Source organism: Sturnira hondurensis, unplaced genomic scaffold, assembly GCF_014824575.4.
Source record: "Sturnira hondurensis isolate 20B ecotype Veracruz unplaced genomic scaffold, ASM1482457v3 Scaffold0004136, whole genome shotgun sequence".
Classification (NCBI taxonomy): Eukaryota; Metazoa; Chordata; class Mammalia; order Chiroptera; family Phyllostomidae; genus Sturnira; species Sturnira hondurensis.
In genome coordinates, this window is record NW_028076767.1 from 28,506,438 (window position 1) to 28,520,394 (window position 13,957).

General features: G+C 54.5%; 2 protein-coding genes across 2 annotated transcripts; one reads left to right on the forward strand and one right to left on the reverse strand.

Annotated features, from left to right (window-relative positions):
• Positions 1-804: 804 nt before the first annotated feature.
• UBE2C (ubiquitin conjugating enzyme E2 C) lies at positions 805-3,926 on the forward strand. The gene is made up of 6 exons (XM_037044159.1): positions 805-981; positions 1,513-1,540; positions 2,242-2,328; positions 2,914-3,118; positions 3,227-3,286; positions 3,708-3,926. Exons 1-6 carry the CDS (start codon positions 881-883, stop codon positions 3,767-3,769), a joined length of 543 nt encoding a protein of 180 aa, XP_036900054.1. The 5' UTR covers positions 805-880; the 3' UTR covers positions 3,770-3,926.
• Positions 3,927-8,324: 4,398 nt separating this feature from the next.
• On the reverse strand, positions 8,325-11,210 carry TNNC2 (troponin C2, fast skeletal type). Its single transcript, XM_037044160.1, has 6 exons — positions 11,111-11,210; positions 9,598-9,649; positions 9,313-9,456; positions 9,098-9,212; positions 8,810-8,946; positions 8,325-8,502 (listed from the first exon to the last, which is right to left on the reverse strand). Exons 1-6 carry the CDS (start codon positions 11,111-11,113, stop codon positions 8,471-8,473), a joined length of 483 nt encoding a protein of 160 aa, XP_036900055.1. The 5' UTR covers positions 11,114-11,210; the 3' UTR covers positions 8,325-8,470.
• Positions 11,211-13,957: the final 2,747 nt, after the last annotated feature.

The following is a 13,957-nucleotide window of genomic DNA, read 5'->3' on the forward strand; positions in this document are numbered from 1 at the left end:
AGGGGGAAAAGAAGGAGAGAACATGCAAGAGAAACATCCCGTTGGTTTGCTTCTTGATTGGTTGCCTCTGGTACGCCCGCCCACCGGATGGAACCAGCAACCCAGGCATATGACCAGAAATCCAATGGTTACCATCTTTGCTTGGAAATGCCCAACCCAGCCACACTGGTCCAGGCCCATCCCTCTATTCTTCACTAACTAAGGTGTGGAAGTAGCAGAACATATGGGGGGCACAACGGTGGGTTGATGATAGACCAGAATAAAAATACAGTGGCTTTGATCACCGTCATTTCTGTAGGTTAAAACACTAAAGTATTTAGAGCTAAGGCAGCATATGAACCTCTTATAAAGAGTCTACTGCTAGGTTGCCATCAGGCTCAAGTTTTTGCCCTCCAGATGAGCCCAGGAAATTACAATGGGAAAAGGCAGGGGTTTCCAGTTTCAGGGTCTCGCGGCGGCGCCGCAGGGCAAGATTAAAGACCCTCCCTTTCCCTGACAGTAGAGTTTTGGCTGAGCCTGCTCCGACAGGCAGCCAGACTTTTGACCGAAAGGGACTCATCCCACGTGGATGCTTTCTTAGCCCTTTAATGGTCGTTGTGTTCCGGAGGCCACCAATCCACTGTAGACTCGTTTTAATGGCAGCCCCTCCAACCAATCATCCCTCAGAAGCGGATTCCCGCCGCGCTAGTGCGTGAGTCTAGCGGTTGCACCGTGACAGCCCTCCCACGCTGCCCATTGGCTGGATTAAACCCAAGCGAGCCACTGATTGGACAGCACTCCCAGAGAGTTGCAATTCAAATGCAAGCGGACTGCCCCGGAGCCCTGCAGTTGCAGTGGTGTACTCAGAGGTCTTCCGTCCATCTCTGCAGGCGCTGTCCTCATGGCCTCCCAGAACCGCGACCCAGCTGCCGCCAGCATTGCCGCTGCTCGTAAAGGAGCTGAGCCCAGCGGGGGCGCTGCCAGGGGCCCCGTGGGCAAGAGGTGAGTGTTGTTGGACTAAACCCAGGTGTGGTACGTCCTGGGCAGTGGACCCGAGAGCAAAGACTTCCGGGACCCCTCGCCTCCTGGACTGGCTGAGATATGGGAGGGACAGACACTCAGGAGCTCGGGCTGCTCTTAGAGACCCTCCCGAAGGAGGGCAGAAGGTGTAGGAATGCTGCCAGGGTACTTTGCGGGTGAGCCACGATGTAGACGCCCCGGGGACCCTCGGTGGCTTTATGGGAACGAGGAAGAACAATTTTGAAATTTGGCACGGGGAGAGACGCCAGAGGAGCAGTGGGAGTTAGGAACACTCTAAAATGATGCTGTAAGGGCCTGGAAGCACGGACATTGAGGACTCACTGGGACCCTCGAGTGGAAAGGGGAGTGCGCCCCTAAACTCAGTCTCCCCTCCGGGCAGGGGTAAGCCTCCGTGACAGCTCCTTCACAGAAACCCATGTGGGAGGAGATGGGACCATCTGAAGTTGTGGCCCATTCCAGACTCCCAGGTAACTCCGATCACCTTTTTTGCAGGTTACAGCAGGAGCTGATGACACTCATGGTGAGTGACTACCTGCCCAGGTCCCCAGCCAGTGGGTCCACCCTCGCACTTGTGCGCACACTCATCAGCAGCCTCCTGCCGCACATCAGGCTCTTGGCTCAGACACAGGGTTGAAAAGATGAGTCCGGTTTGCTCTCTCCCTCGAGGAAGTTCATATGCCCACCCACGCCTTTCTTCCAGCAGCCTCTGCTCCTCATCCCCTCTCCCCACAATGAAGTTACCTCTAAAGTACAGCTCCCAGAAGCCATGCAAGGCCTTCCCCTGGCCCTATTTTCCTGCTTTAGCCATGCCCGTCTCTCCACTCGTGATGCTTCCATACTAGATGATCTTTTCTACATTAACCCTGAATATTCCGTGCAAGTCCTTCAGTGCCCATATTGTGTATCTCCATGGTCTGTGAATAGTCTCAGGGCTCTGTGTGGAATGGGCGCTCAGTAGCACATTGAAGGGAATTCCCAACACAGTCACTGCATAATCCCTCCCTCCTTAGCCTGGCCCTGAACCTTGATAATCCCAAACCTCCTCCCCAGAAGGACGTGTTCAGGCCCCAGAGTCTAGCCACTTCCTCAGAAAGCCCATCGATGATTTGGCCTGACCACTTTGCTTTGGATCAGAATGTGATGGGTTTAAGGGATAAGGGTTCAGCCACTGTTCCGAGGCGTGTTCTCTGAGGCCCAGCAAGTGCTGTGTTTCCTCCCCAGATGTCTGGTGACAAAGGAATTTCTGCCTTCCCTGAATCCGACAACCTTTTCAAGTGGGTGGGGACCATCCACGGCGCAGCTGGCACAGTAAGTGCAGGGTTGGGCGGGCCGACTATGATTTTGTGGAGTCTGGGGAGAGGTGGGAGGTGACGTAATGCAAGTGCCAGCTCTGCTTCCAGCCTTTAGGCAGACAGGACACCCCTGTGCGCTGAGCCTGAGGCCCTGGTCTCCCCTTCTGTATATTGAGAAGGTGGATTTAAAGCAGGTCTCCCTATCTTAGATTCCTCAGAGGCCAGAGAGCAAGGAAAGGAATGGTGGACAAGCAAGAACTTTGGCCAAGGAGAGGGCGCAAGTCTCCGGAGGGTGGCTTCCCATTGCTGCACATCCGGGTTTAAGAAAAGTCAGAACTCCAGATCTGTGCCCCAGTCTCCTAAGCTGTACATGCGAGCAGCTCATAGTCTAATTAGACTAGAAAGCACGGCCGTGGTGGCCCTCAGGTGCCGCTTTACAACCCTCAGACCAAAGGACCCTGATGTCCCCACCAGATATGAGAGAGAGCACCAGAACCAGTGTAAGACTGTCTTCTGTCAGGCCCCAGCAATACTCAGAGGTCCTAGCAAGCCCCTCCTGTGGGTCTCGGGCTGGGGTGCGAGCCTGCCTTTCCCCGCGCAGGTGTACGAAGACCTGAGGTACAAGCTCTCCCTGGAGTTCCCCAGCGGCTACCCGTACAACGCGCCGACAGTGAAGTTCCTCACACCCTGCTACCACCCCAACGTGGACACCCAGGGCAACATCTGCCTCGACATCCTGAAGGACAAGTGGTCGGCGCTGTATGACGTCAGGACCATCCTGCTGTCCATCCAGAGCCTGTTGGGAGGTGACTTCTGAGGCTAGCCCCGCCCCTGCAGCCTGGGAGCCTGTCGGGGCTACCCCCAGGCGGCCTTGTCCACCCCGCCCTGACCGCCCCTGTTGTCTTCGCCCACAGAACCCAACATCGATAGCCCCTTGAATACACACGCTGCCGAGCTCTGGAAAAACCCCACGGGTGAGCCCCACCTCCTTCCTCCTCCGGCACTGGTGATCCCTCCCCAACCTTCAAGGCTCCCTCTAACCAAAGGATCTCCATGGCTTGGGAATGTGTGCTGAGGGGCAAGGAAGCCAGTTCCACCTCTGCCTTGGTGTTTCTGGTTTGCCTGTTGGACATAAAATCAGAAAATTAACCCTGTGGGTTGAGGGGCTTTTTAAGCAGAAGGCAGAGATTTGTGCAAATGACTTGCTCCCTAAGGCCCCTAGTCTCCTCCCCAGTCTCGTGGGAGACAGGAGGACTCACAGGGTGGGCAGCAGGGGGAGAATCTGTCATTCTGGGAGCCGTCCCCCAAACTGCCTGCCTGTGCATCCCTGCTGCCCTCTTGCCCACCCTTACTCCTGCCCTCATCACTCACCAAGACCTCCCTGTTCTCTTCCAGCCTTTAAGAAGTACGTGCAAGAAACCTACGCGAAGCAGGTCACCAGCCAAGAAGAGCCCTGACCCGGGCTGTCTGGCCCCTCTCCTTGTTCTGTCCTTTATTTTTTAGTTTTTCCATAGATGGTCTGTCCTTGCCTTGATTTCTGTATGACTGTATCTTCAGTTGTGGTGTCCTATTTGTTTTATTTCTGTTTTTTAAATTAAGTCTCTGGATAAACTCCTGTGATGAATATATTAAATAAATATATATTGGTGTGTTGTTTTTTCTTTTCTTTTTTTTTTACACGTTTCTGCCTTGTCATTACCCTAGAATTGGAAGTACTCAGGTGGGGCAGTGTCAGGGTCCTAGATCCGGGCTTCTCTTTCCCAGGGGAAACACATGTCCTTCAAAATGTCCGGCCCATAGGGTCAAGCAGTGGGGTGACTAGGATTTGTTCCCTTGTGGCCTTATTTTATGGCTCTACATCTGTCTCACATCTGTAGGAAGGGTGTCACAAAATGCCTATTTCTTTGGAGTAGTGACCTGCTCCAGGAATGCTAGGGACCATTGCAGCTCCCCCAGCATTGTTGTTGAGGAGGCTAAACCAGACCATAGTCTGAGGGGTGGGGTGCAGAGGACCTGCCTCCTACCTTCTGACAGTAGGTGCTCTGGCCCTGAAAAGGGGGAAGGCACAGGTCGCCCTGCAGCAGGCCCAGGATCTGGAGAGATGCCAGGGGAAGCCCCTTCCCTCCAGACATCTCCCAACTTACCCCTTACCCCAGGTGCCCCACAGATGGCCCCATGCTCCAAGGGGGCACATTTCACCTCCAGCACTTCCTCCAGTTGCTAATACCCAGTGACTCTCAGGCCCACAGTCCCTGGGGCCATTTTTCCCCTGGGAAGAAACCCATCTGCTGACCAGCTGGGCAGGCTGAGGTGATGGGCCCAGCTCAGGTCCTACAGGAAGATCTCCAAGCTGGACGAACAGCACCCAGGTGCACTCCACCCCCACCCAGGTCTCAGCCTCCACCCACCCCGGGGTCTGCTCTGCCTGCAGCTGGTTGTACAGGCCTTGGGCAGAGGGGAGAAGACAGCAGGGAGCCCGTGGGGAAAGTTCTCCCCCACCCCTTTTCTTACTCTGCTATCCCAGGCCCCTTTCCTGCCCTGCACCCCACCAAGCAGCCACATGTGAAACCTGGAGTCGTCAGATCCAGTGGAACTTGGGCATCCTCATTCAGTTTCCTTACGTCTAAAATAGTGAACTTAGCTCTCTTTGGGGCTTGGAGCTGTGCTCCTCAATCTAAAGTGCTTATAAATCCACTTAAATTCTTGTTCAAATGTAAATTTTGCTTTAGTTGGTCTGGGGTAAGGCCTGAGATTCTGCATTTCTTGTATTTTTTAAAGTTTTTTATTTTTATTTTTAGAGAGGGAGGAAGGGAGAAAGAAATGGAGAGAAACATCCACGTGTGGTTGTCTCTTGTGTGGCCCGTACTAGGGACCTAGCCTGCAACCCAGGCAGGTGTTGTGACTGGGAATCAAACTGGCAACCTTTTATTTTACAGGTGGGTGCTCAGTCCACTAAGCCACACCAGCCAGGACAAATAATAATAATAATAAAACTGCCTAGTTTCCATGGCATGGATCTTACCTATGACAAAATGTGCTCCACCATCAAAAGAGTGGTGGGCCATCATGGAAGCTCATGTTGCTGTCAAGACTACCAATGGTTATTGGCTTTGTCTATGCTGTGTTGGTTTTACTAAGAATGCAACAGTCAGATTAGGAAGACCTCATGCTCAATGAGTCCGCCAAATCCAGAAGATGATGGAAATCATGACCCAAGAGTGCAGACAAATGACTTGAAAGAAGCAGTCGATAAGTTGGTTCCTATAGCATTGAAAGAGACATAGAAAAGGCTTGCCAATCTATCCACTCCATGACGTCTTTGTTAGAAAAGTCAAAATGCGGAAGAAGTCGAGGTTTGAATTAGAAAAACTCACGGTGCTTTGTGGTGGGTCGAGCTGATGGACACCAGCCCCCAGTCCAAGAAGCTGTTTAGGACTGAGAGTTTTAATGGTGACAAAAACCCCTATCTGTGATTTTTTAAAAGGTATCATGATTATTACTCCTATTCACCTGTTACAGTTACTGATCGCCTACAGGGTAAAGGCCCTGTACTTGGGGATAAAGCAGGGGAAAAGACTCAGTCCTGTGCTCAAAGAGGTTGAAGTTCAACGCGGAGACAGACATATCATCAGGTAGAGAGAGTGTCACACAGAGGGATGGTTAAGAGCGCAAACCAGGCAGGCGGAAGGACTGTGTTAGAATCCTCGCTCCACCCCCATGTCCCCTGTATACACTTGGACATTTAGACTCAACCTCTTCGTAAAATGGGAGGTGAAGGAGCTTAGCTTGGCACATAGTGAGCACTCAATAAATGTGGGGTGCTAGACTCATGTGTTGCTCTGACAGCTGAGAGGTGGGGCACCTAACAAGGACTAGGAGGGTCAAGGAGAGCTTTCTGCAGAAGGACTGGACCATGCGGCTGGAATAAGAGAGCACACTCCTTGGAAAGCCAGAAATTCAGGGAGATGAGCAAGAGGGGAGGAATGAAGACTGGGGAAGTGGCATGACGTCAGGTCACCAGGGGCTTGTAAAGCCATATGAAAATGCTTGGGCTTTATCTTGAGAGCAACTGGGGGCTAATGAAACCTTGAACAGGGCAGTGCCCCAGTCAGACTCAGGCTGTTGCCTGTCTGGAGAGTAAAGGGCAGGAAGGAGGTTAACTGCTGTTCTCAACAGCCTGGTATGCAGTGGCGGTGGCCCAATTTGTAACTCAGAGCGGGCATGGAATGGAGAGGAGGGGTGAAACGATAAGGAGATAGAAAGCAGCAGGGCACAGCACGTAAATTAGAGGTGGGATGTAGGCTCCAGGATCCCTGGGCCGGGCCGCGTCCCTCAGGGCACCATCCCAAAGACAAGGCACTCGGAAGAGCAAGACGGAGGAGTAGGGGAGCTTATCTGTTTAAGGCAGGACATCCAGGTAGAACTGTCAACAGGTAAGGGCCTTGTTCCTGATCCACCACAGAGCGGTATCACCCAGGCTATCCACTGTGTGCCTGTGCACTGCACCTCCCCAAGCCTTAGTCTCCTCACCTATAAAATAGAGATCATGAGATCCTGAGCCTCTGGTTGTATGGCCAAAGGAGATAACGCCCGATTGCTACCCCCCCCCCCGTACTGATCCGGAGTGGAAATAAAAACTGGGAAACATGAAAAATATGCGAGTTGGGGAGGGAGGGCTGAAGCCATGAATAACAGTGGAGTGCAGGGCTTCAGAATGATAATGACATTTATAATGGCATATATTAAACGTTGAGCCTATGTGTCAGGTTGTGTTTTAAGTATTTGCCATACCTGAACTCCTTCTCACAACCCTGTGAGGCAAGTGCCACCCTGATCAGATTTTACATTCTACAGATTAGGAAACTGAAGCACAGAGTAGTTTCCTGTGTCACCAGGAGTGAGGAGTCAAACTCAGCCTGACTGAAGCCAAACTACCCCTGTCCTTAATTCCCTTTGACCCAGCCTGCTGTAATTGGGCTGGGTCAAAGAACTGTGGTACAAAGAACTGTGGAAGCCAGCCTGCAGCCAGGGAGGGCAGGTTTCTGGGGAGGAGCCAATGGTATCTGCTCTGGGTCTTGGGTATCTTGGAGGTGGTATCTGAGCTGGTTGAAGAATTTTCCAGGCTTACTAAAGGAGAAAAGGCATTCCAAGGAGGGAGAAGAGCATGTGCAAAGGCCCAAAGGCTCGAATGTGCATCCCCACTGTTCACAGCAGGAAGTATACATCACCCAGTGTGGATGGAGCCCACTGGGGGAGGGGAAGACAACTGGATTTGATTCTAGAAGCAGCAACGGGGAGCCTTGAAAAGACTTTCAAAGGCGGTGTGGCCAGGTCAGATTTCATTTTAGCTAGATCATGCTGATGGCTTTGGAGGGCGCTGAAGTCAGGGAGACCAGGCAGAGGGAGGGATCCAGGGTGGAGAGGATGAGACCAGAACCTCCTTCCTGGCTCAGTGTCCCCCCACCGTCGCCTGCAGGAGACCTATAAGCCGCTCACAATAGAGGAAATGGAAAAGAACAAGGGGGAATGCTGCTGCCTGGGATGGATGGGTCCCCGCTCTCCCACCCTCAACCCGGTAGCCTGTGCCCGAGACCCAAAGGCTCCAGAAAGGAGGGACGGTGCGGAAAGAAAGTTTCACCTCCCTCCCCCAGGTTCAGCCCCCTGCGGCGCCTTCACTTCACCCCAGGTCCCCAGCACCCTCCCCGGGCCCCCCCGGCTCGCTCTGACTCAAACCGAAACCCCTGCGGCCTCCCTCCTGCAGCGCCAAGCGCCGCCGCAGCCTGTTCGATGAGTCGCACACGCCCAGCGCCAGCTGCGTGTGGCCGGGCGAGAGCCTGCCGAGCGCATCCAGCGCAGCCCTACGCTCGGCTCCGGCGACCTCCCACACCCCGCAACTGGAGTCGCCTCTCGGAGCCGGAGGGCGCTCGGGTGGCGCCAGGCGAGATGGCGCCCTGCACAGCGGCCCAGGTCCTCGGACACCCGCTCCTGGATCCTCCCCTCACTCAGGCCAAGCGCTTTGCAACGTTTGCTTTTATTCCTTCTAGAAGGGCATCCCAGAAAGGGCCGCGCTTCCCTCCCGGGCGGGGAATGACACTAGGCGGGGCGGAGGCCCCACGCCCGAGGGCCGCGCGGTCTCGGTGGAGGCTCGGGAGGAGTTCTTACTGCACACCCTCCATCATCTTCAGGAATTCTGCGGGGAAAAAGAGGAACAGGCGGTCAGGGGTCCCCTCCGGACGCGGAGCGCCGGGGCGCAGTGTCCGGGGACGAGTGAGGCCCGGCCAGGGATCTGGCCACACCGAGGGCGTGCCCGCGCGTTTAGTGATAAATTGCACAAAACCGCCCGGGCTCCCTGCACGCCCACGGGAGGAACTGGTCAGGCGACGCCCCGTCCCGCCCCAAGGATGGGCGCCCGCGTGGGGCGCGGCTGCACTGGTGCGCAGCCCCGCACGCTCCCGCACGGCTGCGTCCCCGGCGCCCCGCGCTCCCGCAGCCCTCACCGTCGAAGTCAATGCGGCCGTCGTTGTTCTTGTCCCCGTCTTTCATCAGGGATTCGATCTCCTCGTCTGTCACGTGCTCCCCAGAGGCCCTGAAGATCTCAGCCAGCTCCTCCGCATCGATGTAGCCGTCTGCGTTCCTTCGGGGCGACGGGACAGCCGGACTCAGGGCAGGCGGGGGCTCGCCGCGCTTGGCGCCCCCTGCTGGACCCTCACCCCGAGGACCTTCGTGCCCCGGTGGCCAGGCTCGGACCCTGCAGTCCTGCCTCTGCTCCCAGGCCCCCAGCGCACCTGTCAAAGATGCGGAAACACTCGGCCAGCTCCTCCTCGCTCTTCCCCTTCGCGTCCTCTTTCATCTGGCGCACCATCATGACCAAGAACTCCTCGAAGTCGATGGTGCCGCTGCCTGCGGGGGACGGGCGGTGAGCGAGGCTGAGTCTCGGGTGCCTGGGTACCCGCCTCTCCCCACCACCCCCGAGCCCTGTCTCGGAGGGCTACCCGCTCACCGTCTTCGTCCACCTCCTCGATGATGGCGTCCAGTTCCTCTTTGGTGGGCGTTTGGCCCAGCATCCTCATCACCGTGCCCAACTCCTTGACGCTGATGTCCCCGCCACCATCAGCGTCAAACATGTCAAAGGCGGCCTTGAACTCTGTGAGAGGAAAGAAGGCACAGAGCTGAGGTGAGCCTGGCTGGACTGTCAGCCCCACATCGACTACTGTCCCTCGCTCCCCAGGCACCAACCATCCCCAGCACACGCCACCCAGCAGCCAGCCTGAACTCTACCGCTCACCAGCGATCATCTCCTCGCTGAGGTAGGACCGGGCCTCCGCCTGCTGGTCCGTCTGCAGAAGACACAGAGTCAGAGGGCAGAAGGGGCAGCCCAGGGGCGCTGTCTAGCCTTAACCTTGCTCCCCTGCTCCTCCCCCCCGACCTCTGTAAGTGCCCCCTTGGTCCTCCGGGAGAACAACTCCAAACTGACCACCGCTTCTGCCTGCTCCCACAGCCCCTGACCCCAGATTTGGAGAGTTAGGAACGAAACTGATTATGTCCAAGGCCTCCTCACTTGTCAATCAGAGGTCAAATCAGGAACCCCCCCAGTAACTTAGGCATGTCACTTAATGTCTCCTTGTGCTCCCTGTTCTGCAGGTTTTCAGAGGTAAAATAAAGTGAAGGGAATTTTTGCCAAGTGGACACCATTCGGGCATGATTTTCCCATTTTCCGGAGCTCCTAACAATACCTCATATTTTCATAGGTGCTTGATAAAAATATTCTCAAATAAATAATGTGACACCACGTTATTGAGCACCTGCAAAGTATCAAGCCATAGACTAGGCTCTGGGACGGCTGCCCGCCCCCCCCGCCCCCAGGGTCAGACAGGTCATTCCTCCCCTCCACGAACTTGCAGAGGATGCAGGCGTTGTAGTAAATGCCATTCATGTCAGGCAGAACATGAGGGGGGGGCTTGTGGGAGGGAAAATAGGGTTTCTGGGGGGGGTTTCTGGTCGCATCTAAGCCAAGGCATCTTGGAAGGGGGCTTTGGGCTGCAGCTGGTGGTCAGGAAGGGCTGAGGTGTCCAAGGAGTTCCTTAGCTTGCTGGCTGCTGGCCCTCCTCCTTGCCCCCCACCCTCCTTCTCTCCTCCTTGCCCAGGCCAGGAGGACAGGCTAATTTTAGTCTGGCAAGGGCAACAACAGCTGGCCTCCAGGGTTTAGTTACCCCTTGAAGTGTGGTGGGGAGGGGGATCTCAGAGGAAGGTGAGAGTCCCAAATCAGAAGCCCTGTCTGGGGGGCTGAGGTCTCTCTAACACTGGCCTGGCATCTTCTGTCACCTCTCATCACCTTTGGAGCTCTTGGGGTCCTGCGCCTGAGCTGGCTCGAGGCCCTGCAGGCCTTTCATGTTCCAGAGGAGCCTTCCTTCTCTCACTGGCCCTCGGAAGGTTTGGCCAGGCTTCCAGCCGGTTTGCTATTGACTCCCTCTGGCCCTCAGGATCCAGGTCTTTACAAGCTAAAGTAGGCACACGCTGAGAGCCTCCTCCTCACAGTTTTCTGACCACCATTGCTGGAACTCTCGGAGGGTCTGCAGGGGATCGGCATGCCTTCCAGATCAATGCCTGGAACATCCCAGCCCTGCCCTTCTAAGAGAAGTTCAAGGCTTCCTCCCCAGGCTTCCTCCTGGGTGTCAGGCACCATCACGTTCCATCTTCAAACATCCAACCTACTGCCCCACAGAGCACCCAGATCGGGCCCCAAAGAGGCCCAGAAGCGCTCCAGCGAGCAAAGGGATGAAGTCCCTTCTTGTCCTTACCATGGTTGCTAGTCACAGGGGCTCCTCTGCTGCAGGCCGCCTCCTCTGCACTCCACTATCTGAAGATGTTCTGGCCTGGCCCAGCCCCTGAGACTTGTAGGGGCACTCTCTCCTCCCACCTCCCTACTCCCCAGGACTGGACACCCTGGCCAATCAGATCCTGGGGTCAGCAAGCTCCCCTCCCTCCCAGCATCCTAACCCATTGCCTAATTTAGCCAAGGGCCCTTGCAGAGAAATTGAAGACTCGGAGCAGGTGGCAGGCCTTGACGTCCTAGATTCTTGCGAGGAGAACCCGCCCTGCTCCACTGCCTTAGCGACCTCCCCTCAAGAAGCACACCAGCTCCAAGATGGGTAAGGACAATCAGAATAGAGAAAAGTGAGGGTACACGGTGGAATAAGGAGAGCACACGCTTGAAGTCCAAAACCCAAGGTCCACATGTAATCTCAACAGGTGGCAATGCCGCTCTGAGTTTCGGTTTCCTTATCCATGAGATGGGGGTGGTCCTTCACAGAGAGACCGTGGCATATGGGAACCCAGGAATAAGTCCCCTGGGTTGTGCCAGTGATATAGGCTTGGTGCTTGACAAGTGGAATGTTCTGTCTCTGAACCACGGTCAGGTCAGGGGACAGGAAGAGGGGAAAGTGACAGCCACAGTCACTAAACCTCTGTAACATCCCACACACTGGGCTGAGCATTTTGACCACGTGCTGTCCTCCAGTACTCATCTGTGAGGTGGCAACTATTATTATTGCTTTTTTTATTGGAGAGCTTTGTAAATCATAAAGGTCTCTAGTCATGTCGGTGGTTGTTACTATCCTGACTGAGGGGAAGCTGGTGCAGACAGTCCTCGCGGGAATTATCCAGAAGGAGAAAGGTATGCAGGGCTCCAGGAAACGGGGTGTGTGTGCACTTAGAGGAGGAATCAACGTCGAATGCAGATTCTTCTCTCAGGTTTATCTTTTCCAGCAGAAGGATTCTGGGACCAAGGAGGGAACCGGGAGAAGTTTCTCTGAGTAGGTGATCGAGTAGACGGCCCCTCAAGGGAGATCAGTGAGGAAGTCTGGAAGTTCTCAGCTGGACATCGGAGGAGTGAAGGGGTGGGTGGAGCAAGTCCAAAGGGGGCCCTGCCGGAGGGTCCACAAGGGTCCAGGCTGGCTGTTGGGGGGTAGGCAACGCTCACGGTCAAGCAGAAAGAGCCCTGAGACAACTGAGTGCAGAGCCTGGGGCCAGTAAGAGGGGGCCGGACTCTGAGGAAGGCAGATGGACAGTGGCAACTGGGCTGCCCTCTTCCCCTATATATAGTCACTCCCAAGGAAAGCTCAGCAGGGCCAGGCCAGGCTAAATAAGGCCTCCCCCGCCAGGCAGAGGGCTGAGGGGTGACCACACCTGGGGGATTCCACTTTGCACACAAACATTGGAACCAGTTGGTCCCTTCGGAACAGAGGGTATGGAACTCTCAGCAACCATTTGTTCATTAATTTCTTCCTTTCTTCATTCAGGGAACTAGACAAGGTCCAAACTCAGTGCAGCCCAGCATGGCCTACTTGCCTCTCCAAGTTCACTTGCCTTCCCTCCCCACCTCGCATGCCGTTATGCTCTGTTCAGACTTAAATACTCATACAGCTCCAAACATCAGCCTTCCCAGCCACCAAGCCTTTACACATACTGGGTTTGTTGGTTTTGTTGTTTTTTTTCTGCCGGGAATTCCCATCTTCCTTTTCTTCATCTGCCTACTTCCCTATCATCTTTCTCAGCGGTAACATCTCTTCCTGCCCTGCCTACACCCAGGCCAAGGGAGTCCAGAGTGGTCTCCAGTAGCTTCCTCAGTCGTAGCACTGAGCATGCCATATACTCACGACCTGCTCTGAGTTCCACAGACCAGAGCCAGTTTCTGGTTCACCGTCGCATTCCCCAGCACTCAGCACTTGTCATTTAGCGAGTGTTCAGTAAATATTGTGTTCTTTGTAAGAATAACTGGACTGAATGGCCTTTGGTTCAGTGTAAAGAGGAAGTTCCTAAGAATCACAGTTGAACAATAATGGGAACAACAACCTCAGGAGGTGATGAGCTTCCTGTTACTGAATGTATGCAAGCAGAAATTTGATGATCGTCTTCTCAGAGGCTGTAGGAAGATACCCATACAGAGTCTAAGAGTAGCGGAGAATACAGGACAGCAGAAGATCTTTTTGTTCTGGACCCAGAGTAAGGCCCCTCGCCCTGAGCCTCAGACTACCCATCTGAAAAGTGAAATCGCGAGTCCAGATACCTGAGCGACCCTCCTGCTCCGACAACCCGTGGTTTTATGAACACCTGCTTTGTACCCAGACCTAGGCATATGCCAAAGTACAAGCTAATATTCGGCCTATGTTTAGTGAAGGACTGAGTGTTGAGTGAGTGAATGAATGAATGAATGAATGAAGTGTGCTTTTTTTTTTGCCCCCACACCTTGCTGGTAAGCTGAATAAAAACTACTTAGAGCTTTGAAATTACACAGATTTGGCCTTAAATCCCAGCTCCCCTATTTCTTAGCTGTTGACTTTGGGGAAGTCAGTCTGCCTAGTTTCTTCATCCTGAAAATGGAACGTGATTGTGCAATGTCAGGCTCCTCCCCAGCATGCTGTGAGGTGAGATATGACCTCATGTAATGCACCTAAAACAGGAGGTACCCCACGATGGAGCCCCGAAAAATGAGAGCCCTGCCCCTCTGTACACAGGGAGGGCGGAAAGTGTTGTGCTCATCCAAATCTATTTCCCCCTGGCCCCTCTCTCCTGTGCCATTCAAAAGGAGTAGGGACCACTGTCTGATTTCATTTGTTCGATTGTGTCACTAGCAATACCTGTCCCGC

Excerpts from the sequence above, each read along its gene's own strand:
- TNNC2 (XM_037044160.1), bottom strand. Across the intron at positions 9,213-9,312 it reads CGAGGAGGTGGACGAAGACG|GCAGCGGCACCATCGACTTC; the intron begins GTGAGCGGGTAG and ends CGTCCCCCGCAG. Across the intron at positions 8,503-8,809 it reads CGGCCGCATTGACTTCGACG|AATTCCTGAAGATGATGGAG; the intron begins GTGAGGGCTGCG and ends TTTTCCCCGCAG.
- UBE2C (XM_037044159.1), top strand. The coding sequence starts at position 881 with ATGGCCTCCCAGAACCGCGACCCAGCTGCCGCCAGCATTGCCGCTGCT. Across the intron at positions 1,541-2,241 it reads AGGAGCTGATGACACTCATG|ATGTCTGGTGACAAAGGAAT; the intron begins GTGAGTGACTAC and ends TTTCCTCCCCAG. Across the intron at positions 3,287-3,707 it reads GCTCTGGAAAAACCCCACGG|CCTTTAAGAAGTACGTGCAA; the intron begins GTGAGCCCCACC and ends GTTCTCTTCCAG.